Source organism: Heterocephalus glaber, unplaced genomic scaffold, assembly GCF_053883595.1.
Source record: "Heterocephalus glaber isolate CG9 unplaced genomic scaffold, H.glaber_assembly_v1.0 deba00001610, whole genome shotgun sequence".
NCBI lineage: Eukaryota > Metazoa > Chordata > Mammalia > Rodentia > Bathyergidae > Heterocephalus > Heterocephalus glaber.
Genome location: NW_028258381.1, coordinates 25,221,068 through 25,248,731, shown reverse-complemented (window position 1 = coordinate 25,248,731; position 27,664 = coordinate 25,221,068). Strand labels below are relative to the sequence as shown.

At 41.6% G+C, this 27,664-nt stretch overlaps 1 protein-coding gene and 1 pseudogene across 1 annotated transcript in view; both read left to right on the top strand.

Annotated features, from left to right (window-relative positions):
* The window catches only part of Hecw1 (HECT, C2 and WW domain containing E3 ubiquitin protein ligase 1), a 401,408-nt gene that overhangs the window by 365,691 nt on the left and 8,053 nt on the right, over positions 1-27,664 (top strand). Inside the window, 4 exon segments of the mRNA XM_087196392.1 lie at positions 22,984-23,082; positions 24,205-24,334; positions 25,461-25,607; positions 27,061-27,175. Coding sequence (XP_087052518.1) covers positions 22,984-23,082; positions 24,205-24,334; positions 25,461-25,607; positions 27,061-27,175 — 491 coding nt within the window.
* On the top strand, positions 5,247-6,168 carry LOC147822663 (putative elongation factor 1-alpha-like 3 pseudogene; annotated as a pseudogene).

The window sequence follows — 27,664 nt, the reverse complement described above, 5'->3', positions numbered from 1 at the left end:
CCGCCAGAGGAAGCCTGTTCACCTCATGATAGTAGGGAAGTAAAAGAGGGAGGGGCTGGGTCCCAGCATTCCCTTCAAGGCCACGCCCCCAGTTACCTAACTTCCTTCCAGTAAGCCCCACCTCCTAAAGGTTCCACCACTTCCTAGTAGCATTACAGGCTGGCAACCAAGGTATCAGCCTATTGGCCTTTGAGGAACATTGAAAATTTAAGACTAGAAAAAACTAGAAAAATCAGCAAGGCTCTTCCAAGAGCAAATCCAAATGATCACCAGACCCATAAAAATGGTCAGTGAAAGGCAAATTAAATGATGTATCACTTTATCTATCAAACTGACAAAAATTTAGAAGATATATTACCTGTTTTGGGCAGAGACTAAGTAAAAAGATATTCTCCTACATTGTCAGTAGACAGATTTTTATAGACTTCTTTTTAAAACACATTCCACAATATATACTACAATTTTGGGGGGGCGGGTACCTGGGATGGAACTCGGGTCCTTGAGCTTTCAAGGCAGGCGGCAGCACCACTGAGTTAAATTCCTGGCCCGTATATACTACAATTTTTAAAAATCCATATACCATTTGGTCCATAAGTCTTATCTCACAGAAACAAAACCACTAGTGTTAAGGATTTTATCATAATAGGCAATATTTATTGAGCCCTTATTATGTGCCTGGTAGTTTTTCAGAGTCTCTACCTAAATCCCACATCCTATTATTACCTTTATCTTTTGAAAATTGGAAAACTGATTCTCAAAGTTTTAATACTTGCCCAGAGTAACAGCTAGAAGGTGGTAGAACAAGGGATGAAACCCACACAGTCTCACTGTACCACGTGGACTTTTAAAAGCTATGCTAGACTGCATAACAGATACGGGGTTTTATTTCAGCATCATTTGTAAAGACACAAAGCCAGAAGAAATGCATATGTCTGTCATGAGAGAAATGGTTACATTCATTACAACCGACACACCATACAGTAATATGAGGCATAAAAAGACTGGAAAGTCTTACCAAATAATGGAGATAGATTTCAAGAATGTTGAAAACATAAAAATCAGAGAAGCACAAACAATGCTATTCAAAATAGAAAAATAAAGACCCCCCCCTCCAAGCTTGTATGTGTAGATATATATATCAACATGTGATTATATGATTCACATGAAAAGCATGGAAGGGTGCATCTTAGATTCAGCATGCATGGGTCACAGCAGGTGAGGTGAGATAAGAGGAGAATCCAAGATGAATGATAATAAAATGTATGTGTAATCATATTATGAATTTAGATAAAAATTACATATGTGTGTGAAAAGAAGTAAATTCTTAACAGCCACATTTATTCCCTTTGCTTTGCCCTTGTGTCCCTTGCACAATGTGATGACACAGCAGGTAGGCCCTGCATAGACACACTACTGTTGATGCCTTGGTCTTGCCTCTCCCAACCTCCAGAGCCATGAGAAATACGTTTCTACTGTTTATGAGTATGTAGTCTGTGGTGGTTCTGTTATAGCAGCATAAACAGGCTGAGAGATTGTGTATTGGTTTACTGTGTTTCCATAATGAAATACCATAGACTGGGTAGCTTAAAGAACAAAATGTATGCTTTCAAATTCTGAAGGCCACAAGTTAGATACCAAGGGGTTGTCAGGATGTTTCTTCAGAAACCTCTATCCTTGTCTTGTAGATGATCTACTCTCTCTCTCTCTCTCTCTCATATATATATATATATATATATATATATATATATATGAGAGAAATGGTTAAATTCATTACAACAGACACACCATACAGTAATATACATATATACAGTAATATATATATGTCTTAATTTTCTTATAAAGATAGCAGTCATAGTGGATTAGAATCCTTCCATATGACCTCATATTTACTTAATTGCTTCTTTAAAGACTGTGCCAAAACCAGTCACATACTTAAGTATTAGGACTGAATTTAACATATGAATTTTGGGGGACACAAGCCTCATAACAGTGCTTATTCTTTAGGGTGGTTATAAAGATAAAAGGCCAGCATGGTGCTGTATGCCTGTAACCCCAGTACTCTGGGAGGCTAAGGCAGGAGGATCTCAAGTTCGAGCCCAGCCTAAGCAACTTAGTGACTTAACAAAGCTCTTTCTCAAAATAAAAAGGGGCTGGAGAGACAGCTCAGTGTGAAGGCCCTGCATTCAATCTCTAGTACCACAGAAAAAAAAGAAAGATACAAGAAAAGAAAGTGGCACTCAGTAGCTGTTTAACATGGTGGATGTTATCAGTCTTCCCTGGAGTGTACCATGTGCGTTTTGTAGGGATACCTGAGGGTGTTAGGGAAAGGCAGATTGGTTTTTTCAACCTGAGATTTCTCAACCTCAGTACTAATAACAGAGCCAGGTAATTCTTTCCTCTAAGGGACAGTCCTGAGCATTGTAAGATGCAGAGCAGAATTCCACCCCTCTAACCACTAGGGGGTAGTAGCATCACTACTATTACCCCTAGACATTGACCTCTCAGAGGCAAAAATCACAATGTTGAAAGCCACTGTTTTCAGCTACACATGTGGACAGAGATTGGATAAGGCTCTAGAAGAATTTGTGTGAGATAAAGAATGTTTCTGTGTGCTTATTGTTTGATAAAAAAAAATTTGTAATCTAGAAATAAGTCATTGCTGTGGCTTGAACATATATGTCCCTCCATAATTCATATGTTGGAATTCAACCCCCATGATGATGTCATTTTGAAAAGAAGCCTTTTAGGAAGAGCACTCTACCTTCGTGAATAGGGTTCATGAACCCTATTGAACAAAGATGAAGAAAGCATCTAGTCCCTTTTACTTTTTTGCTTTTCCTATGTGCTGTTAGGGTAAACCGAGGCATGACTGAGACCATCAGAGCAGGCAAAAAGGAAGCAACAAGTGAAGTTTTATTTCCAGCCTGGGTGCAGGCTAGTCTAGGGAGACAAAGCTATTGACTCTGGGAGGGCTTGGGTGAGGGGAAACATAGGGGAGTTTGGGTAGGGGAGGGATGGTACCAGGAGGAGTGGAAAATTTTGTCCTGGAGTGGAGGAAGTCTTTTGCTCTGAGGCGGAGGAAGTCCGGTGGCCTCCAGAGGTATCTGGACCAGCAGATGTTTCTGTGTGGGGCAGGGTGCTTATCTCGGACCCGGGCTTTAGCTTCCTGTTACTCCTTTGCATCTTGCAGGATGTGTAACCACATTGCCTGGGAAGTTTTTCTTTTTTGCCTGGGCTGGGGTCTGACACTGACATAGCAAGAAGGCGCCATCTTGGAAGCAAAGAACAAGCCCCCACCAGACATAGAATCTGCTGATGCCCTGATTTTGAACCCCCTGACCTCCAGAACTGAGAGATGGGAATGTTGACTATAAATTACCCAGCTTGTGACATTACAGCAGCAGGAACAGATTAAGGGAGTCATTTATTAAACATGTTTGATTACTAAACAAGAATGTGCAAGCCTCCAAACAATAACCAGCAAGGTCCTTGGTGTAGTCAGCCATTGAGTTCATGTTCTAATTCCCTTCCAGGCAGTCCAGTGAAGAACCATCCACTTTCTTTAATCATTTGCTTCCCATGACAGTAACCTCTGTTGACTGAGATAAAATCAGCCTACTTAAAGAAAATTGTATTTATTTGGGGCTAATTAGGATTGCAATCCAAGAAAACACAGATTCAAGCAATCTTGAAAATGTGCTATAACGTTTTACAAGGTAATGACAGTATTGAAAGCTTCAAACTCCAAGGAGACTAGTGGTTACATCATTTGCTCATCAAGAATTGTGACAGTACTAACAGGAGTTAAGCTGTTTTATAAGAAGGGAATTAGGTGTTGTTTTAATCTATAGGTAATTTAGGGGAAGCAGGGAAGTTTCACAAATGAATAATGAAAGCAAGTAAGTAAGTTTGGCCCAGTCCCAAGGTCAATATGCATTGGGCAGGTGACCCAGTTCAGAAAGGCTCAGCAGCAGATGGGTCTGCAGTCTGATTAACAGTGGCCCCCCTGCTCCATTGTAAGTTCCCTTAACCAGTGCTACTCCATTTTGATTTTTTTCCTGGACTCAGAGAGCAAAGCTTAGAGGCCACACCTCTTTGAATCAGTGTGCTGGAAGGACTCCTACAGAAGTGCCCTGGGGTTTTCAGGAGGGCAGGGGGATATGCTATGACCCTGGGGTGCTCATGCCTGCCTCAGAAAAAGACTGCCTCTCCCTCTGAGCTGGCCTGCAGCTGTGTAAGACACAGAGCAAAAGGCCCAGTCCTCTGCATTCCAACAGGAACAATTACAGAGCAAACCACTGGTGGAGAGGCCAGGGTCTAGGCTGAACTCACTATTAGCTGTGCAGATAGGAGACTAGCCCAGGCCCAAACTGAACACAGCCCTCAAGAATGTGCACTGAACTGAGGGAATGACAACAATCCTGAGCATGATGTGGAAGCAAGGAGCAGGGAAATGTGCTTGTGCAAGGGCAGAGGGATGTAGAGAATGGAAACTTCACTTTCCTAGAATTTATTCCCAAAACAGCTCCATCACAGGGACTTTTACTATTGGCATTTGTCCCTTACTATTTCTACTGTGCTTTCACTTTCCTAAGGTAGATCTGCTTACATTTTTCTATATGCACGATAAATGGCCCTGAAAACTCTCTTTCTAGGAGCTTGGCTGTATGGGGCATCTCAGAGGACATAAGCCTTTGAGAACACAGTACCAAAAGAGATGGGAGGTCTGGAATTATAAGAGAGTGCACAAAATTGGTGGAACAAGAGCCCAGAGGAGACAGGAGGGAGAGATCTATAGCCCAAATGGGGACGTTGACTTTGAGAAGAGGAGCTGACCTTTTCTCAAGAGAAATAAACAATGATGTACATTGCAGGTGCACTTTTTTATTAATGAAGGAAATGCAATGAGCAAAGAGCCAGGTGGAGGGAGGGAGAGGCTAGTGACACTGAAGGAAATTAGACGAAAAGAAGACCCCCACCCTATTTATTGGGGTTCAAGGAGGTAAGGTTCCCCTTGACTGCAGATAAGTGGGTGAAGAAGAAGCCAAGTAGAACACTTCATGCCCTTTGCTTTCAAGAGAGACAAAATCTGTGCTGCCCACTGGTCTTCCCAGTGTCTGTGCAGAGAGCTCAACAGGTGATGCCTAAGGCAAAAAACTTCACTTCTGACTTCTGGACTATTTTTGTCCATCTTGAAAAACAAGATGAGGGGCTTTTTCCGCAGTAGGTTTGCTGCGAGAACACAGGTGCAGTGAAAACCACCACTAAATCAAAGCCACCATGGGAAAGGAAAAGACTCATATCAATATCGTCGTCATCGGACATGTGGATTCGGGCAAGTCCACCACTACCAGCCATCTGATCTACAAATGTGGTGGCATCGACAAAAGAACCATGGAAAAATTTGAGAAGGAGGCTGCTGAGATGGGGAAAGGTTCTTTCAAGTACGCCTGGGTCTTGGATAAACTGAAAGCCAAGTGTGAGCGTGGTACCACCATTGACATCTCCCTGTGGACATTTGAGACCAGCAAGTATCATGTGACTATCCTTGATGCTCCAGGACACAGAGACTTTATCAAAAACATGATTACAGGCACATCTCAGACTGATAGTGCTGTCCTGATTGTTGCTGCTGGTGTTGGTGAATTTGAAGCTGGTATCTCCAACAATGGGCAGACCCATGAGCATGCCCTTCTGGCTTACACGCTGGGTGTGAAACAACTCATTGTTGATGTTAACAAAATGGATTCCACAGAGCCACCCTACAGCCAGAAGAGATACGAGGAAATTGTTAAGGAAGTCAGCACCTACATTAAGAAAATTGGCTACAACCCTGACACAGTAGCTTTTGTGCCAATTTCTGGTTGGAATGGTGACAACATGCTGGAGCCAAGTGCTAACATGCCTTGGTTCAAGGGATGGAAGGTCACTCGTAAAGGTGGCAATGCCAGTGGAACGACACTGCTTGAAGCTTTGGATTGCATCCTGCCACCCACTTACCCAACTGACAAGCCTTTGTGGCTGCCCCTCCAGAATGTCTACAAAATTGGTGGTATCAGTACCATCCCTGTAGGCAGAGTGGAGACAACGCAAACCTGGCATGGTGGTCACCTTTGCACCAGTCAATGTCAGAATAGAAGTAAAGTCTGTTGAAATGCACCATGAGGCTGTGAGTGAAGCTCTTCCTGGTGACAGTGTGGGCTTCAATGTCAAGAATGTGTCTGTCAAAGATGTTTGGCATGGCAGTGTTGCTGGTGACAGCAAAAATGACCCACCAATGGAAGCAGCTGGTTTTACTGCTCAGGTGATTATCCTGAACCATCCAGGCCAGATCAGTGCTGGCTGTGCCCCTGTACTGGATTGCCCCACACCTCACAATGCTTGCAGGTTTGCTAAGCTGAAAGAAAAGATTGATCGCTGGTCTGGTAAGAAGCTGGAAGAGGGCCCCAAATTCTTGAAATCTGGTGATGCTGCCATCGTTGACATGGTTCCAGGCAAGCCCATGTGTGTCGAGAGCTTCTCTGACTCTCCACCTCTGAGTCGTTTCGCTGTTTGAGAATGAGACAGACAGTTGCTGTGGATGTCATCAAAGCAGTGGACAAGAAGGCTGCTGGAAGCACAGGGGCAATTGATCATGGCCTGAAACCTGGAGAGTTGGTAGCCAGAATAAACCATTCCTCTTGTGAGCTGATTATCTCATGTATTTTTGTCACGGTGATAGATGACTAACAGAGTAATGTAAGCAGGAAGCGCTTAACTTTTAACAGAAATGAAAGAGCCCAGAAGTGATGGACTCATCAGTAATCTACCTGCCTGAAGAGAGAATCAGTGAACTTGCAAATATCAATAGAAACTTCCCAACTTGAAAAACAAAAAGGAAAAAACACAAGAACTATGGGTCAATTCCAGAAGATGCAACATACTCACAATGAGAATACCAAAAGGAAAAGGAATACAAGAAATATTTGGAATAATAATAGACTGTTAACAAATATCAGGCTGCTGATTCAAGAAGCTCATCAAACACCAAGAATAAATACCAAAAAATACCTAATAGGCATATAATAGTTAAATAATATCCATATAATAGTTAAACTGCAGAAAATTAAAGGAAAAGAGAAGATCTTGAAAAAAAAGCACCTGTAGAACAAGGACATGAATTTTATCATAGTTCTCTTCATAATTTCACACTCTGAATAAACAGTGCTATTTACACGGGGGGAAAAAAGAAGGCTGATGGAGCTGGCAAGGTCACAGAGGTGGAAGAGCGGTCTCAGAACTGTTTCTCCCAATTGGCCATTTAAGTTTAATAGTAAAAGACTGGTTAATGATAACAGTACATTGTAAAACCTTCAGGAGGAAAGGAGACTGTGTTTTGTGGACCATTTCTTTTCTTTTTGTGTGTGACAGTTTTAAGTTATTTGTTTTTAAAAACGCTTTTTTTTGGTACCAGGGCTCGAACTCCAGTCCTTGCACTTGCGCAGCAAGTGGAGAAACCACTGAACTAAATCCCTGGCCCAAAATCATTTTTTAATGGAAACAACATGACCAAAAACCTTTTTAAAAAAAGCAAAATGAGGGGCTTGGAGTCAATAGTTTTAAATGCAGATTCTCATAATCTGCCCTGTAAGGTTTGCACTCTTGGTACCTATGTTTTAACAAGCACCTAGTTGGACTCAGCTGCCAATAGAGGAGTCCCCCCACCTTGAGAAACATTGCCTTAGATGCAGTCTCATGAGCCCTTCACACAGTGTGAGAAAAAAAAACGAGTTGCTCATGCAATTTTCACACCTAGAAATGAAATTCACCCCAGGTGGAAACAACAGATTTTTGCCAATTTTCTACTACATGAGAAGTTAGCATGAAAGGTCCAAAAATGAAGGCAATAACATTGGGTGAAGCATGGAACATATATTGTGTGGGAATGTTGTCAGGTTTTATATACTTAAATAATGAAGTGGAGAAAGGATAATTATTTTTAATTAACCAAAAGTTATGAGGTTAAGGAAAGAAGAGAATCTTTGAGATGGTTTTTTAAAATATACTAGAACTTAGCAATTATGAAGTGCTTTTCATCTTCAAAGAACGTATTAACATTAAATTACTGTTCTTTTTAATTCTCCTGTGAGGTAGGTAAGCAAATATTAACATTATTATCTTCCATTGTAAATGGGAAGACAGGGTTGGAAAGGCTGTGACATGCCTATGCAAACTTAAAATTGAAAGGACTCTTCAAAAGTTCATAGTGTAGAGGGAATAGAAATCCTGGTTTTCAGGCTGTTTCATCTTCGCTGTCTTGTATATTTGCTGTATTAGAAAGAAAAAGTTACAGCAAAGTGTACATGAACAACCATTAATGGAGGACAGAAGAGGCTGTATTCTGCACAAAGATGGGAGATGCCATTTATAAGTCTCTAAATTTCCCTGGTATATCAGTACTTAAAGTGAGGAAGGGCTTCAAAAGAACTGGGGTTAATTAACTTGAGCAGATTCTTTATCTTGCTTCAGCATCCTAACTTGTAAAATAAGGATTAAAAATTGTGCTTTGATTACCCAATTAAAACTTTGCTTTCAATACAGGTGGCTTGATTACATTAAAGAACAGCATTGCTATCTATTTTAAACTTTGCTTTAAGGACAAAGAAAATTAAAGCCCTTTGATGATTATATCAACCCCCCTAATAAATTAGAATATGTGTCAATTCCATGGCCAAGAAATCCTTAGGCTTGATCCAAAATACAAAAATTGGAATTATTGTTTAAGTCACGCAAAGATGTACTTTCCATGTAATGTGTTCATTTTCTGGTTTTAATGCCAAATAGAATTAGCAGAATCAACATCTTCCTTCAAAAAGACTTTTTGTCTATTGAGACAGATTTCAAAAGTAAGTCATGTGAGGGCCAGGGAGTTAGCTCAGTGGTTCCACCGCCTGCCTCGCAAGCACAAGGTCCCAAGTTTGATCCCCACTACCAAAAAAAAAAGTAAGTTATGTGAAAACATAAGGGTTTATCTTCTGTTGAGACTCCATTTCATGAAAGTAAGTACATATTTGGAAGAGTAGGAAGGGTGGAAAGTTTGACAGCAACAGAAGCTGAAATGACTGGAAGGATGGAACCAATATAAATCACCTAGAATGGATTTTTTGAGAACAGTAAAGCTGTCCAGCAAAAGTTCCACCCAAATAAAGCTGAGAACAGAATCAAGGGATCCAAATGATCTCAAGATCTGAGAAGGGAGGCAGCTGGGACTAAAAATCAGGACTATCACTGTGGACAATAAATAGAAATATACCCTAGACTTCTACGAAGAGGTGTGATGTATAGTCCAAGAGACAGATCCTTGGCATAGGCTGAGAAAAGATCAGGTATCTTAGAAATTTTAGGGGACAAAGGAATAGAAAAGGAAAATATAGGCCCCAAGGTTGACTTTCCCTACTCCCTGGATTCTAGGGACTTTTTCTTTATATTCAAATCTCAAAGAATATCAATTCTGTTATCTAAAGAAAAAAATGCAATCGGTATTTGGATCATTAAAACATAAAGCTGCATAGATCACAGACAGAAACTTCAGTATCATGTTGATTTATTTGGTTTGGCGTCTGCATGCTGCATTTCCCCTCTGTCAATGTAATTAATTCAGAACCAATTACTTAAATAGCTTCAAGTATTTCTGGTATCCTGATTGTGTCAGCACTTACACCTTTGTGTAGCATGGGAACTTGATGTTGTCGAAGAGCCATTATTATTGTGCCAGTCATGTGCCAATTATGGAATGCCATTTCATCTTAGATGTATGTAGTATTTAAATCTAATATTTTCCTGACACATGATGTCACTAGATTGTATGTTTCCTGGGAGCTTGGGAGTCTTATCTGTTGTTCTCCAGGAATCCCAGGAACTAGCACACTGTCTCTCATATGGTAGGCACCTTATGTTATTTGTGGAAAGAAATAAAGGAAGGCAGGAGGAAGGGAGAGAGGGAATCCTGAAAGGCTAAAAGGTGTTTGGGTTACAATCTGACTTGGCTTTAATAAAACACTGTGCGTTGGTTAATAAGTCACAAGTAGGAGAGAAATACACTGTCTAAAGGGCCACGAAGACACTATTGGTTCTATAAGGAATATAGTGATATTAACATACCTGCATTCTCTTGTTTGTATAGTTCAAATAACTAAGAAAACTTTCTAAACCTTCACCTTCCTCACTTGCACAGTTGGATGAGGATATAGCAGGTTTCACAGCATTCTAGTTACCCAGGCAAGTATCCTTATTGGTCAAACTTTCTATATAATTCTGGACACAGAAGCACATGCAGTGTCTCATTCCAAAACTAGATAAATGCTTCTCTTGCATAAAATTAAATACATGACCTTAGCAAAACAGCTTACAAATCACCTGATAATATGCGTAGTGAGGAGTGTTCCAGAAAAGTAAGGAGGAATATCCTTTGGTTGGGTACTCTATAACTAGGGCTGCTGCAGCAGTCAAACAGGGTTCTCATTTCTGGAGGCCAGAAGTCCATAATCAAGGTATCAGCAAGGCTGTGTTCCTTCTGACGGTCGTAGGGAAGAATCTTTCCTCACCTCTTTCAGCCTCTGTTGGCTCCAGTGCTCCCTGGCTTATATACCAATCTGTGCCTCTGCCTTCATACATTTTTCTGATGTGCTTCTATGTATTCTCTCTATCTCTTCTAAGGAAATTTGTTGTTGGATTTAGGGTCCACCTGAATAACCCAAGATAATTTCATCTTGGGATCTTTTACTTAATTATGTCTTCAAAGACCCTTTGTCTAAGTATAATTACATTTGCAAATTCCAGGGTTTAGGACCTGGGCATACATTTTTGGGAGAAACATTCAACTCACTGCAGGTACCTATTCACATACCTTCCACCATAAAAACCTCCACATTTAATAATGCAATATTACATTTCACCCTGGTCCTTTGGAGTATCTCTCTAAAGAATGCACCACATTTTGACAGAGAAGTCACCATTCTAACAGTCTCCAAGAAGCCTTTAAGAAGAAATCAGTATCCTTCAAGATAAATAGAGAAACTGAGATGAACACTTCAGTAGGCTGCCTGAATTTGCAGGGAAAATCCACATAGAATTTAACTTGAGAATTAATGGTTGAAGCTCAGACAGTAAAAGAGCTAGAAAGCTAAATAGCTAAAAAGTTAAATGGAGAGCTTCGCTATTTTGGGTCCATCATTTAGAGACTCAGTTGATTTTGTCAACAAGTTATCCAGTTGTTTGACCCAAGTAATGACAATGCACATCATTTTTGTGGTTTATAAATATATCTCAGCCATGAGCATGCATGATATTGTACAAAAAAAATTAGGACTCTCCCAATAAAGAATTCTTGAAGGTTAAGTTTAATGTAACATCCATCAGGGTTCAATGATATCATCACTGAGATTTCATAAAAATTATTTTCTGGCCCGGGTACCTAAATACATCTGAACACAGCTGGAATCAAAACCAGAAGTGATATTCTTTCTACTTGTCAGAATGTTTATCTTCTTAGACCTCCATTTCTCTGCCTCTTTCCACATTAACCTAAGCTAACCCATAATAATCTGTCAAATTGTGATTGGCATATCCAGTATTAACCAAGCTAATCAGAATAATGGATCACAAGAAAAGCCACTATCCACACTGTCAGCTGATATATTTTACCGTAACTATTGTTTTATTTAACATTTTAGTCAAATCAATACTAAGTCAGTTACTTGAAATCTATATATTGTCAGAGGTTATGTTAAAGTATGCATAATTCTTCCAGATGAGCTTTCTCTAACAGAGTTGCACATTGGGCCTGCCATTTTGAAGAAAAACAGCCCTGTTCTCACTGCCTCTGCGGGGCAGATATTAATGGAGGGACTTGGCAGCATCAGAGCTAGACATTCATTTCAGTTGCTAATTAGCAATCAGAGGATAATATCCTGTCATTATCTTGTGTTGGCAGAGTCTCTTTCATGGCATATGAAGAAACCTTCAAGTTTCTCAGCTAATTTGCAAAACTGTTTCCACATACAGGGAAGCTATAAAGACCAAATATAAACCATGCCTTGCATTTGCAATAAGCAACTTCTGCAGGGCATGGAGAAGGGAATTCTTTAAACATCCCCCAAACATTATCTGAATAAAGGTAGGTGCTGAGAATAAGCTACCTAACCCCAGTAGCCTTGATTGATCAACATTCCAGTCTAGCCACCTGCTCCCTCAAGTCCCACCTGACCTCATTATCACCCAGAACTGTGCCATCTCAGAAACTGAAAACTCTAAAATCCCATTAATACTCTACAGCTGGTGTTCCCACCCCCTCCCCCCAACTGCTGGCCAAGTTCATTCACACCTCAGACTCAGCCAGCATGGTGCCCCTCACCCCAGGTCTCCTCAGCACTTCTTTTCCCTATATACACAACTCTCTGTGCCTGTAGACCATCCATGGGCAAGAAGCAAGTATAGATCAATATTGTAATTCACTGTCCCACACATTCAGTGTCTCCTGTTTCCATGGCACTAAAGGTGAAGGAAACCTGAGAGATGGTATAATTCTAAGCCACACTCTCTGGTCAAAGCAGGTTGTACAGCATTGCTTCCATGTCCTCTTAGTGCTTCATCATCCATGCCATTGTCCTGAAAGCCCCTACCAACCAAAGTCTCCTCCACTTTGAAGAGATGACTTCAGATCCCACTGGATTGGAAACACTGAAACCACCACCTCAATTTCCCATATTCACTACAAATGCCTACCCAACCTTAGCACCCTCTCTGGCCTACCCAAGGCAGACCTACCCACCTGTGCTATTCATTTCCTCCATGCCCTTGCTCCAGTATTTACCCTTTTCTCATCAATCTTCACAGAAAATCTATACTCTCCCCCAACTTCTGGTTCCATTTCCTCATTCACTCTTCTTCACCTATTAAAACTAGATTTCAGGAAGGGGAAAGGAAAGAAGGGAAAGGAAACATTATGAGAAAAGAAAAAAATGGAAACGAAATCTGGGTAAATAGGGAAGGGTGGAGGGGGTGAAGGCTCCACAGGTAATAGGGAAAAAAATAAGAACCAAGATACATCAAGTACAGGTACAAGTATCCAATAATAAATGTAAACATACTGTATACCTAAAATATACCAATAGAAGAATTAAAAAAAAATAAAACTAGATTTCAGTAATTTCCACCCAAATTACTCTTTCTATGAACAGCAGAAACCTCCTAATTGATAAACCCAGTGATCTAGTGTCACTCCTTACCTTAAAGGACACTTTTCTGTAGTAGATATCAGCTCCTACTTGAAACTTTCCCACTTGGATTCTGAATGCCTCTGTCATCTAATTTTCTTTATATGTCTGTTTTGTGTACATAAGCATACAATAAAACTATGCACTCATAGAATATTTAAATTTATAAGAAATATCTCCATGCAGAAACAAATATTATTATTTTGACCTCAGTCCTTCCATGCTCTTTTTTCTGCATTGATGTGTAAATGAACAGATTGATAGAAAGAAAGATATGATTTTGTATAAAATATAGCAATGTAGCCATTTTTACTGATTTATAAACTTTCCTCCATGTCAAAGTATGAATTCTAATCTATATTTTAGTCTTCAAACTCCTACACATATATCTACCAGCCACCTTTTCTACCTTGGGCCTCTTCCAAGTTAACATCTAATCTTTCTCACTGAGCCATTTTTTCCTGTCACCCTCCACCTTTTCTGTTGCACCATGTCCTTCTAATTTACCTTCAGAAGCTCCATGTCTTGCCAGTTTACCTCCAAAACATTTTTCTCACAACTCTTTCTAGGAATTTTTATTCCTAGAACTCAACTATCTTCACTGCTTCTTCTCCCATTTTCTCCAACCAGCCCCCTCCAGCCCCTGTGGCAAGAACTTATCATCAACGTCACCAAGTCCATTGGGCAACTCTCAGAGCTCATACTATCTGATCTCAGCAAGTCTTGACACAGTCAGTTTCTGCTTTCTTCTTGAAACCTGCATTCCCCATCCCTTGGTTCCTCTTCTTACTTCACTGCTGTTCTCTCTGTTTACCTTATTCTTGCTCCTCATCTTCCAAATCCCTAAAAGTTGCATCAGTTCATGTGCAGCCTTTGGTCCACCGCCATTTACACAAACTTCCTTGGTAAGCCACATAGACTCTAGTGCCACCTACACTCTTACGGCCCCCATATTAACATCTGTAACCTGCCCTGTTCTTGGGAGTGCTGACTCTGGTATAACTACCTATTCAACAGCTTCACTTAGCCATTTCTTAGTCCCAAAAACCTAATATATCTGAAAGAGAATTCTCCACTTTCTCCTCCAGATCCTCTCTTCTCCTTTATCCCATTTCAGAAAATGGCTCTGCTGTCTGTGCAGTTGCTCCAGCCCAAGACCACAGACTGTCCTTGGTGCCTCTTTTTCTCTCCTCTCCCAATGAATTCATCAGCAAATCCTCTTAACCCTGTAATGAAAGTACATCTTGAATCTGACCCCATCACCTCCACTGCTACCCCTAGTGAAAGCCACCATTGCCTCCCATCTGGACTTAGGAACCTCCACACTGATGGCTGCTCCTGTACTTGCAGGCCTCACCTGTCTCCATGGAGCATCCAGAATGGCCATTTTAACACATCAGTCAGTTCATTCCATAGACCCTATGTGAAGCTGCCAGTGAATTCTCATCTCATTTAGGATTAAGTCCAAAATCCTTCCTCGGACATGCCAACCCCTTCATAATCTGTTCCCAGGATATCCTCCCAAACTCAAGTTTTTACCACCTTCTGCATTCTGTCTCTGGAGTCTAGCACAATCGGCCTCAAACACGCCATAGATGTTCCTACCTCGAGGATGGTAATACTCATTCTCCAGGTCACTCTTTTCTTAATTCAGAGACTTCATCCTCTCAGAAAGATTGATACTCCCTGGTGCATTTGGGACAAATTATTGTCCCCTCCAGTCATTTCTCCAAGAAAAACTCACAGCCAGAATTTTTGAAGCAAGTTTAAAATGATAACTTGGTGAAGAAGGCATCCTTAGAGATTCAGGGAGTGATGGAATGATGGAAGATTGCTCAGGGTTGTACAGAGGAGTACAAAGACTTGGGATTTATAATTTTCATCACCTCAGGGGACCCAGACAGTTTTCCTCAGGCCTTCAAGAAAGGCAGATGGTGCTTGGGTGTCAGATAGAAAGGAGGACAAGATCACTTTTCATATATCCTTCCCATGCCCTGCTCTATCCCAGAGGTTCTCAATAGAGAGCCTTTTCACCACCATATGGCAATATGGGGAGATGGCCTGGGTTGTCACAACTTAGGAGCTGGTACTACTGGCATCTAGTAAGTGGAGGCCTGGAATGCTGTTAAACATCCTACAGTGCACAGGACAGCAAATGTCAGTAGTGGCAGGATTGAGGAATCTGCTTCATTTTTTTGAGAGCCTTTTCAAAGGATCCCGTAAAAGACCTTAAACCCTACAGGGCCTGATCTTTTCCTAGGAAAGTAGAGGCTGGAAAAGATCCAGGAAGTATCAGGAATGGAAAACATGACTGCTGCAAAAAAAACTCTTCTAGAACTTAGCTGACATGAACCTTCTGACTGACAGCTTGCAGGACGTAGGCAGTGCGTGTGTGGATGCAATCACCTGAGTTATGACTTGAGCATACAGGCATAACTAGCCCTATTCACTGATCCATCGAAATGTTTCTGAGCCCCTAGAATCTGGCAGTACAGAACCGGTTATGATGAATGTTTGTGCTGTAGATGTCAAGGTATTTAGAAGAGGCCTTTAAAGTCTAAAGAGCAGGCCTCAGTGTCCTATCAGGTGTTCCTGCATCTGCCTCAGTCCTTCATCCTCTCACCATGGCAGCATGAGTCAAGCACACCCTCAGCCAGTGTCTGTCTTCATTACAGCACTCCAGTATGCTATCTGATCCCCTCTCCAGACTGGAAGGCCCCTAAGTGGGGTCAGCTATGGGTCCCCCATGTCCGAAGCTGGGGCAGGGAGCCATCTCTCATGCTGATCTGTGATGAATGGAGAAATGCGGAAGCCAGGAGCCAAGCAGAGGGAGAATGGTGGCTTGATGCAGCAGGTCATGTTAAAGAGCCTAAGAAGGTCATCAAAAGCAGAAGACACCTTGAAACATTTCCCAGGCACCTGAGTTCAATGCCCACAAATCAGATTTCTAGAAACACCACAGTGAGCTCTTCTGGATTTGGCATAGTGCCTGAGCACTGCACTGAGGGTTTTACACATAAAAAGATTAACCATAAGCCTGTAAAATCTTTTGTTCCACCTTCTAAAATGTCTTTCCACGATATCATCAGGTCTTTTATTTTCTTCACCCGACAGACCACCCTGCTGCCCCTTCCATAAATCTTGGCCTGTGAATGAGAAATTTCTCTTTCAAACTTACCAAGTGTGTTGTTGGGGGTTTTTGTTTGTTTTAGGGGTTATTTTTTTTGTCATTGGTGGCATTTTTTGTTATTGTTTTGCCATTGAGGAGAGCTGCTGTCAATTTAAAAAGCAGTTGAAAAACACACTGTGAAATAATTACAATCTAATTCCTGCTAAAGTATATTCCCATGCAAAGTTTCATTAGAGTAACTGAGGGATTGAAGATATAAAGAGGAAAGGGGAAGAGATCTGCTCTTGGTATAAAAATTAATCACATCTTTCCATAAATTAACTCAATCACCTAAATTCTCCTCTCATTTTGTTCTTTCTGTCCATCTTCCTAGATGGAGACATGCTATCTATATTGGAAACAGAGCAATTAACTTCATCAAAAGGGTCCAAATGGTGCACGATATTTCAGACAATTTCAGTTCATAGAGTTGTGCTCCACTGGAATAAAAGCAGATGGTGATTCTCAGTTTAATTCAATAAATCTTTACTGAGTCCTTCCCTGTGCCAGGCACTGTGATACATGAACAGTGTTTGTAAAGAGAGCAGAAGGTTCCTGCCCCAACAGGAAACTGCTAACCAGCCACTGTGGGTTTAGTTCACATTCTTACCCTTCAGTCTGAGTGTTCAGCCCAAAGGTACTGCATGTGGTGTAAAAAATCAGATGTGCCCACCTGTGGGGTGTATATAATAAACTCACACGGACCCTGACCTCCACTAGTCTCTAAGAGTTTTTTGGCATCTTGGCAATTACCTTGTACACTTGGTACCATCAGGGTCCTCATTTTGCAGATGAGTAAATTGAGATTCATGGATTTTAAATATTTTACTAGAGTCACACAGGTCAGTACATTGAAACCAAAACAGCCTGACATCAGACATTGTATTATCATCCATACCACACTGCCTTTCTTGGATTATGAGACAAACATCCCAAAGACTAGTTGAGACAATAACTAGTAACACACTCAAAGGGAAAGCCAAGTCTTTGTTGGGCCTTTAAAACACTTGGTATGAAGGCTGGAAATGGGTGAAACTTCATTACCTTTTGAACTCTCACTAAAATGTACAAAACCCAGAGGGAACTATAAGAAGTCCTTGCTGATAACATTGGTTCCTTTCAGATGTCCTGCCACCTGGCCCTCCCCATCTTTACAAAAAGTCAGAGTGACTGTAGTTTTTTCTTCAAGGTGGATCAAGTTCATCCCCAGGCTGTTTGGCAAGATGCTGATATGGATGCCTGAAGTGTGGCATCTGCCTGCTCCCAAAGTTATTCACTGGCCAGCATTAACTGGCTACATGTGGACAGCACTTGCTCAACCCAGCCCCAGCCCCACCTCCAGGACCCATGGTCAGATGAATAAAGATAAAAAAAGATTCTTCAGTTCCTATCAGAGAGGCAAGGGCTAAACCAAAGGTAAAGCATTCATAAAGTGAAACCCTGGGCAGTTGACTTGAGGATGATGAAAATCTGCTATTTGCAGACATGGGAGGGCGCCTGTGCTGCACTGAGATGAAGACACGGTAGCAGGGCCCTGCTGTCTACCTGAGCATGCTGTGCTCTCACCAGCCCACACTCAGGGTCAGAGTCCACTCACGACCACAGATGTTGCCTTGGCTGCTAGATTTGAGTTATTTTTTGTTTGCTATTTTCCATATTGCTTGTATTTTCCTTGACATTAAAAGATACTCAGTTCTGTTATTTTTCTTCAGCTGAAGGAAAGAGTTGATGATACCAAAAGCAGAGCCTGGCAACCTACTAAAACCAAGGACATGAAAATAACTTATTTCAGAGTCCAGGGGATGTTTCCACAAACCATATGGTCAGTGGGTCAGATTGAAAAGTCTGCAAATTATCCACACATACAGCCCAAGAGAGGCGGAAGAATAGCACTGTAAGCCAGAGTGGCCCCAAAAGCCTGAGGCAGAAATGTGAACAAGGGGTGGTAGCTGTCCCCTAAACCCACCATAACCTTGCCATGCTAAGGATTGAAGGACCCTGAGCAAACTCCAAAAGAGGCTCAGGAAACTCTCAGGGCCCAGGCAGCTCCACCATCTAACAGAGCATGTCAAGCCAGAGGGGCCATTCCCCCTGGCAAAATAAACAGGAGTTCAGGCTGCTCAGAACAGAGCTCAGGCAACCTGGGTGGACAGTGGTAGCACTGGAACAGGCAGCACATTTAGCACACAGGCCATGGGCTGGGATCCAAAGGCCGAGGTGGTAGGAGCTGCATTTGAGCATGGTCTCAAAAATGCCAGCTCTGAAAACAGGAGCAGGACCACCCCCTAGGAGCAGGGCTGGCTTGCGATATCAGACAAGACTGGTTCTGGGGCCCCCAGGGAAGACAGAGTAACTGAGATCCCTAGACCTGGGTACCTGGGCCTGGATATTAAAGTAATACCTGAACACCCACAGGGAGACAGAGGTCCTCTGCTGCTTCTCTAGGGTCTTATTTTAATGAATCCCCAGATCTCTTTATTTGTGCCATCCAACTTCGATCAAAATACAAATGTTTGGTGGGGCTGAAATCATGTGGATCATTTCGTTAGCTATCTTCTCGCTATGCTTGTGGACATACTGTCTGAGATCCAGAACCTAAAGAAAAGCATTTCCTTTGTGTCACACTTCTTACACATTTGTAACCTGACCAGGTCAAGGTCAGGAAGATAAATAGAGAAAGAGCACAATTATTAGAAGGTGTTTTCTCATTCATGGAAGTACACCACAGCCATTCATCCACTGGTAAAGCCTTTCCCTTCCAATCTTTTTAAACTATTGTTTTTTCATTTGAATTGTACAGTTGCCTCATTGTGCTTCATACAAAGGTATCCCAGATCATAGTTCATCGCTCTGGAATACACGTTACTGTGTATTCTGGGCTGGCTAAGAGCCGTGCCGTCTGTGTTTGTATGAAGCCACACCACATTATCACAGCCTGCTTGCACAGTTAGGGAAATCTAATGCCTGCTTGTCATCCACATTGGCCTGTGAACCCAGTGTAATTTTGCCTTTAGAAATTCCATATGATGGACTATTCCATTCAAAGCAAATAAACAATTCTTTACTGGTGGTCTGCATGGCATTCTTTCAGTGAGGAAAGCCCCTCCTCTCCTACACTCCCTTGGTCCCACCTGTTAGTTGAGAAAGAAGCAAGAATGACCCTAGGTGCAAAGTGCTGACAAGACTCCAAACTCTGGCATTCCCTCCGAAGTCACTCATGATTGATCCAAGGTGGGCATCCAACCTGAAGGGAAACCATCAGTGAATCAGGCTGGAAATTGAGCCTGGGTCAGAGAGGGTCAGGTTGGCCTTTCTGGGTGCTTGGAACCAGGAAGTTATCCATGGGAAGCATTGGCAGTGAAAGATCAATAAAAAAAGAACAGAGAGGAGCCAAGGGGAAAAAAACTGGATGAGGAGGGTAAATAGAAATAACTTTTATTGCATGGCTATTGAGTCAACATGTTATTGCTAAGATAGATGCTACCAGTTGTAGTGAGGGCCAGTGAGCTATTCTCAGTAACATGCCTTGCCTCAGTAGCTATGCAATAAAAGTTAATTCTAAAATCTATTTCCAATTTATCATTTATAATTAACTACAGTGACTAAAACTGATAGAACATTATGCAAAGTGATGATAACCAGCATTCTTCTATTTTTTTTTACTGTTATAAACCTTCAACCCTTGATATCCAGAGCCTCCCTCTCCATATCACAATCCACAGAGCTCACATACCCTACCAAAAAATCCCATAATATTTACATATGACCTATACATATCCTCTCATATAATTTAAATCATCTCTCTAGATCATCCATAAGATCTAATCAATATAAATGCTACGTAAATACTTATTATGCTGTATTTTTAAGAAGCAAGTACACACGTACATGTTCAATCCAGATGTTTTTCCTTTCCTGAATATTTTCAATATACATTTGGTTGAATCCATGGATGTGAAGGACACAGAGGGCCAACCGTATAGTGCTAAGATAGATGCTAATTAATAAGCTAAGTAAACATTCTTCTATTCTGATTTACTACAAGAATGTTTTTCTCTAGAAATTGGTGATGGGTATTATCAAGTATCTTTTCAATAATAAACTTTAACAATAATAAAAAAGCCACATGACTTTGTCTTTTGACCTTGTGATTAATTTTATTAATAAATTCCTAATATTATCTTTTGTTTCCTAAAAATTAAACATCCTTAATCATTTTACATTTTTCTGAGGATAAAGTGTTAAGTTCAGTTCTGTTGTGTTTTATTTAGGATTTTATATATTCAAGTGAGATCTCTTTACAGTAAGTCCCCAACTTATGAATAAGTTCCATTCCAGGAGAATATTAGTAAGTACATTCCTTCCTGTATCTAAAAAAGTGAGTCTTATTCACCTTTGACACAAATATACAATGTAAAGCATTAAAAAATCAAACACACACAAAAATGCAGTAAGTCCCTGACTGTACTGTACTACTGTACACTACTGCACTGTACAGTAAGCACACAGTATGTCACAACTGTGATAGTGTCCAGCAGACACATGATCTACTTCTGTGATTTGTTTGCATATATGAATGTTCATAGTGTGAGGTCTGTTCATATCTGTGAAAGTTCACAACTGGAATATTCATAAGGGGATTTACTGTAGTTTTCTTTCTTGCTAACCTTCCCCAGACTATGGCTGCCTCAGTGTCCTGAATTGATTCAAAATGTTCATATTTCATGGTCATTTTGACTTTGGGGAAGAGCCAGAGATTGCATGGCGCCAGATCAGTGAAGAAGGCGGATGAGGACTGTCATAATTACTTTCCTCATCCCTGGGACACGATACTTGACACCAATAAATTAAAGGAGGAAAGGTTTATTTCAGCTCACAGTTTGCAGAGGTTTCAGTCAATAGTCCGGTGGTTCCAAGGCAGGGTGGCATGGCAGAGGTGCAGGGTGGGGGAGAACGCCTCACAGCATGGCAGACAGAAGCAGAGAGAGAAGGGAGAATCTGGGGAGGGAGAAAAACCCTTTCAGGCCACACTCCCAGTGACCCAGCTCTTCCAACCAGACCCCACCTTCTAAAAGCAAGTCATCTATAGGCCGCCATAATCCAGCCACCTTCCAGTGGCCCCTGCCATAAGCACGTGAGTTTTCAGAGGGACATGTAGATATTAACCATTCCAAGGACACATTGTAATCCTTTTACAAGCCTGGCTTTCCATTGCATGGCACTGGGCAAACAGCAGTTGTTGTTGTTGTTGTTGTTGAGACAGCATCGTGCTGTGTAATTCAGGTTGGTCTTGAACTCACTATGTAGCCCAGTCTGGCCTCGAACTCACTGAAATCCTTCTGCCTCACCCTCCTGAGTTCTGGGATTACAGGCAGGTGCCACCACACCAGGCTGTTTGTATTTTTTCTTATGCCTTGTGAAAACAAGAGAGACAACTTCCGGAACTGCTTTAGAAAGTGGCAATAACATGGGATAAGAAGAGAGGAGAATATTTTGAGGGGGATTTTTGGCAATGTGTCTTTTGCTCTAATTCTTAAAAATTTCAACATTCACCATATGTTTTTACTACATCTTGTATAGAATAGGGAATCTTGAAAAAAGCCACATGGAAGGCAATAAGAGATGAGTTAGTTAGAAATTCCAATTATGCTGACGTGAGAAAAGTCACAACTAAATCTGTGATTAGATGAAAAGCTGGTTGGATAGGAGACAGGGGACCCTGTTATGGAGCTAGGCACAGAGGTGAGCAAGGTACTCATGGTAGGAAGTCACACACTGCTGTGCCAGGCAGATTGGAAGCTGGTTCAGGAGCAAGGCCATACTGTATCAAGCTCCAGGTAGCCTCAGCATCTCCCATCAGCAGAAATTCCAGGAAGCAGTTACCAACAAGGATTTAAACCAGTAAGGGCCCTTCTGGAGGTGGCCCGGTAAACATGACCAGTTCTTCCCAGCAGGGGCCTTATTCTTTCTTTGAATATGGCAGACAGTAGAATCCTTGATGCTCAGTTAGCATATCTCCTATCCCATTTCGATTGCATATAACTCTTCCCACTGTCTGAGCACAAGTACCAGAAATGATTCACACTTAAATCCTCTACCTCCCAGCATGGACATTCAGGAGATAATATAGAAGGCTTGAATAGGTAAGGACGCTCTTGACCAGAAAGCTTTCTGTGTCCATGGGTTCAGCTTCTCCTTGGATTGGTGTGGGCCTTTTATCTCAGATTCCTGCATTCTCCTTCCCTGGTACTTCCTTCTTCTTGGATCCTAATAATCCCAGTTCTGAGAAGATTCTGGAAAAAATGACTATTCTGGTACATTGGGAGAGGAGGTTTCCTTAAATACATATCAAGCACATGGCACTGTTTATGGTAAAGAGTAAGAAGGACAGGAAATGGCTGAAATGGCTGCTGCCATTGCAACATCTGTGTGAAAATCCCTGAAGCACCTTAAAATGGACGAATGCTAGACAGAAACACATGAAATAAAACTACAAATTATAATATTTAATGTTGTAATTCCCACTGATCCTCAAATTTCTCTGCCTTGTCTGTGTTCCAGGTTTAGGTTTAGTGGTCGAATCCTGGGCCTGGCCCTAATCCATCAGTACCTTCTGGACGCTTTCTTCACGAGGCCCTTCTATAAGGCGCTCCTGAGGCTGTAAGTATACAGCAGACAGTGGCCACGCAGCCTTTCTGCAGGACAGCAGCGCTGGTCTCGCTGGTGCCTTGGGCCCTTTGTCTCTGTTTTGCTCCAATCATTCCTGTTAGGTTCCTGTTCTGAATGGCTTTGCAGGTCACATACGCTTTTTAGTGTAATTAAAGGCATTTGGGGCATTTATGTAAACATAGGAAAAGACTCTTAGCAAAACATCATATAATGGACATCAATCAGTTTGTATAAAAATTATAATATTACAAACATTGCAATAAACTATTAAGCAGAATTGATTTGCTTATCCCTTACAAAATGTGATAGAAAAGCACAGTGAATGTTCAAATTCTTAAAAAATTCATTACAGTAAAAGACACATTACCATTTATCCCCCTCAAAATCTGCCTCCTCACTTCTGTTCTGACACATTCCTTCCCATTGTTCTTGCCACTTTCTGAAGCAGTTCTGGAAGTTCTCTTTCCTGAGTGTCTTTACAAGGTGGGATCAAAAATGCAGAGCATGCTATTGCTAAGTACCATCCCACAGAAAGGCAGGCCCATAAAAGCATTATGATGTGTCCTCATCCACCTTGGATGGGACTGTGTGACTTCTGGCTCTTCTCCAACATCAAAATGACCATGAAAAGTAAACATTTTGAATCAATTCAGGACACCAGGGCAGCCATGACAGCACAACTAAAGACACTCATGAAAAATGACTTCCAGAGCTGCTTCAGACAGTGAAAAGAAAGATGGGATAAATATGTCAGAAGAGAAAGAGAGTACTTTGAGGGGGATTAATGGTCTTTTACTGTAATAATTTTTAAAATTTAAACATTCACTGTACTTTGCAATCATACCACATAGTGGCTTTTATGAGAGTCCATGAGTCAGTGATTATTTATAATTACTTTATTATTGTAACATTTTTAATAGCTTGTGTTCAAAGGAGAATTATTGAATGAACCAAAATTGTCAATTATGCTGACTTAGCAGTATATTCAAAATTATCAAATTGTTAAGTCTGTAGTATTTTAGCCCAAAGTGGCATAACCACATTTTGCAGTAGGGTTTGGGCTGCAATTTGGCCCCTAATTCTGTCCATCTTACACCCTTGGAATCCACACAGGCCCTGTGATTTAAGTGACCTGGAATATCTGGACGAGGAATTCCACCAGAGCTTGCAATGGATGAAGGACAACAACATCACAGATATCCTTGACCTCACTTTCACTGTTAATGAAGAGGTTTTTGGACAGGTTTGTGTGATGCGGGTATGGAGAGGGATTTTGTGTTTTATTGTGGTGAAAACATATGACAAAATTTACCATCTTAACCATTTTAAGTGTGCATCTCAATATTATTAAGCACATTCTCATTGTGGGGCATCCAATCTCCAGAACCTTTTCATCTTGCAAAACTGAAACTCTGCCCATTAAACAAAGTCTCCATTTCTCTCACCGCTGAGCTCCTGGCAACTCTATTCAACCTCTGTTTTAGGAACTTGACTGCCCTGCCTAGTGCATATAAGTGGAAACATGCAACGTTAGTCTTTTGTGACTGACTTATTTCACTTAGCCTAATGTCTTCGAGGTTTGTCCAGGTGGGAGCTTGTGTCAGAGTTTTCTTTCTTTTTAAGGCTCAGTGATATTCCATTGTATGTATGTGTCAGTTTTATCATTCATCTATTCACCTGTTGATAGGCACCTGAATTTCTTCCACTTTTGGGGTGTTGTGAATAATACTGCTACTATGACCATGAATGGGCAAATATGTGTTCAAGTCCCTACTTTCAATTCATATATATATGAATTAAAGTATATAAAAATATATATGCTGAATTAAAGAAGGAAAGGAGAGAAAGAAAAAGGAAGGAAGAAGAATTTTTATTTGTAGTGTTGCAGCAAGGAATACTGCTGTAGATATAGCACAAAAGCTCAAAGCCATAAAAGACTGACATAAATAAATAAAGTTTTGTTTTACTTCTGCATGGCAAAGTGCACCAAAAACAAGATTAAAATGCCATAATGTGAATACAGAGGCAGGCATTGTGGCACATTCCTATAAATTCAGCACCATGGGAGGCTGAAGCAGGAGGATCCCAAGATCAAGCCCAGCCTGGGCAACTTAGCAACTTAGGAAGAACCTGTCTCAAAATTAAAAAATTAAAAAGGATTCAGTATGTATCCCACACCAAAGGCCCTGGTTCAATCTCCAGTGCCACAAAAAAAGAAAGAACAGAAAGAAAAGAAGGGAGGGAGAGGGAGAGGAAGACACAAAATCTGCAAGTCTTCTGAGATGCTGCGGTAGGCTCCTGAAATCAAAATGTCTGCCCAGGAGATGAGCTTCATGGGTAAGCATCATGGCCTTCCTGTTCCCCCACAGGTAACGGAAAGGGAGTTGAAGTCTGGCGGAGCCAACACCCAGGTGACAGAGAAGAACAAGAAGGAGTACATCGAGAGGATGGTGAAGTGGCGGGTGGAGCGTGGCGTGGTGCAGCAGACTGAGGCACTGGTGCGGGGCTTCTACGAGGTGAGGCCTGGGGAAGGCTGTCAGGGCCCCTGCTCCTCAAGGGTCCTTGGGGACAGCAGCTCAGTGAGAAGAGTGGGGAGGGAGAAGCAAGGCGGTCAGAAGACCTAGCTGTGCTTCAGAGCATGAAGGACCACAGTGCTCTGGGAAACCCAGCAGAGAGGAAAATGTCAGAGAGGAAAATGCTCTCAAAAACTCCCAGCAATGTAGCTCTGCTGTGCCAGATGTAGGAACTTTCAGTGTCTCTTTGAACTGAACATACTGTGAGCATTTGGGGGCGTTGTCCACTCTTGCTAGATTTTCATTTTGTTGTAATATCGTTTTGTGCCACATCAGCTACGCCAACTGGTAAACAGAGAAGACAGTGACAGCTGCTAGGCTTCTTGTGTACAAAAATGATGTTCTTACACTTCTCCAGTTCAGAAGTAAGAGGCTGTAGATGTTTTCTTGGATCTCAGGCCGTGAAAGGTTCTCTTTCCCTGCCAGGAAAAGAGAAGAGCATCAGCTGCTGGGCTGTCCATCACTGGTTTACTCAGAGTGTAATTGTAGAGGGTCACTTGAGCCTGGCACATTTGCCACAAGCTGTAGAGCCAGAGCAGAGAGCCCCAAGGAACAAGCAGGTCCTCCCAGATCTTTAAAAGAGGGAGGAAGGAAGTGAGGCGAGAGCAGCAGGAAATGTGGTCATTTTAACATATAATGCCTGGTCCTAACAAACGAGTCATAATTTATGTGACAAAAGTACACTTTAAGTGAAATGGTAATAGTAATAACTACTAAGTCACTTGCGAATGATTTGAATTTTTTGCCTTTACAATGCAGTGTTTCTTGGAAATTTCAGTGTGACTTCAGAAAGTCAAGTCGGGGTTGTTTGTGACCTTCCTCCCGGAGTGCTTGTCTGAGGTGGTGCAGACCCTGGGATCTGTTTTCTATTGCCAGCCCATGAAGGGTTATGTGCCAAGATGTTTACCTCAGTGACTGCCTTCATCCATCCTGGTTAACAATAAAACCACACATAAGCACCGGAAGTCTATTTTTCAGTTTTTGGAGGCTGGGAAGTCCAAGATGAAGAGGCATTAACAGATTTAGTGTCTTTTGTTCACAGATGGCAGTTTCTTGCCATGTCCCCACTCAGAGGAAGGGAAAGGGGTCATTCTGGAGCCTCTTTGATAAAGAGCCTGAAACCCATTCATGAGGGCTGCACCGAATGACTCCAACGGCCTCACCTCCTAAGGCCATCACCTTGGAGGTGAAGATTTCAACACATGAATGAGGTTGGGGGAGGGGGCTAAGCATTCAGATCATTACAACGATTTTGAACATAAACATAATTGCATGTTGGAAAAAAAAAAGAAAGAAACAGTGATGTCAGGTCCCCAGTTTAACCCATGTAATAATCAGGTGACTATATCCTGCCATGGCATGTGGACCTCTATACTGAAGCCAGTCTGTGTCTCAGGTCGTAGACTCAAGGCTGGTCTCCGTGTTCGATGCCAGGGAGCTGGAGCTGGTGATTGCTGGTACTGCAGAGATTGACCTGAACGACTGGCGGAATAATACCGAGTACCGGGGAGGTGAGTAAGCCCTGGGTGTGATGATCCTGCCACAAACAGAGTTCATCGCTTTTTTAAAAAAATTTTTGTTCAGGTGAAATTGACATGATATAAAATTGATCACTTTAAAGTGAACGGTTCAACGGCATTCAGTACATTCACAGCGTTCTCCAACCAGATAACCTCTAGCTAGCTCCAAAGTACTTTCATCACCCTGAAAGGAAACCTTGTACCCAGTAGTCGGTTGTTCCCCACCTCCTGCTCTCCTCTCTCTCCAACCCTTCAACCATCTATCTGCATTCTGTTTCTGTAGATTTTCCTACTCTAGATATGTGTTATGAGTAGAATCTACAAAAGTCTTTTTATGTCTGTCTTCTTTGACTTAGAATACTATCTTGAGATTTATCCATGTTGCAGCATGTTTCTATTCTTCATTCCTTTTCAAGACTGAGTAATAGTTCATCGTGTATACATATAATTTACTGTTGTTGTTGCTGTTTTCTTTGCTGG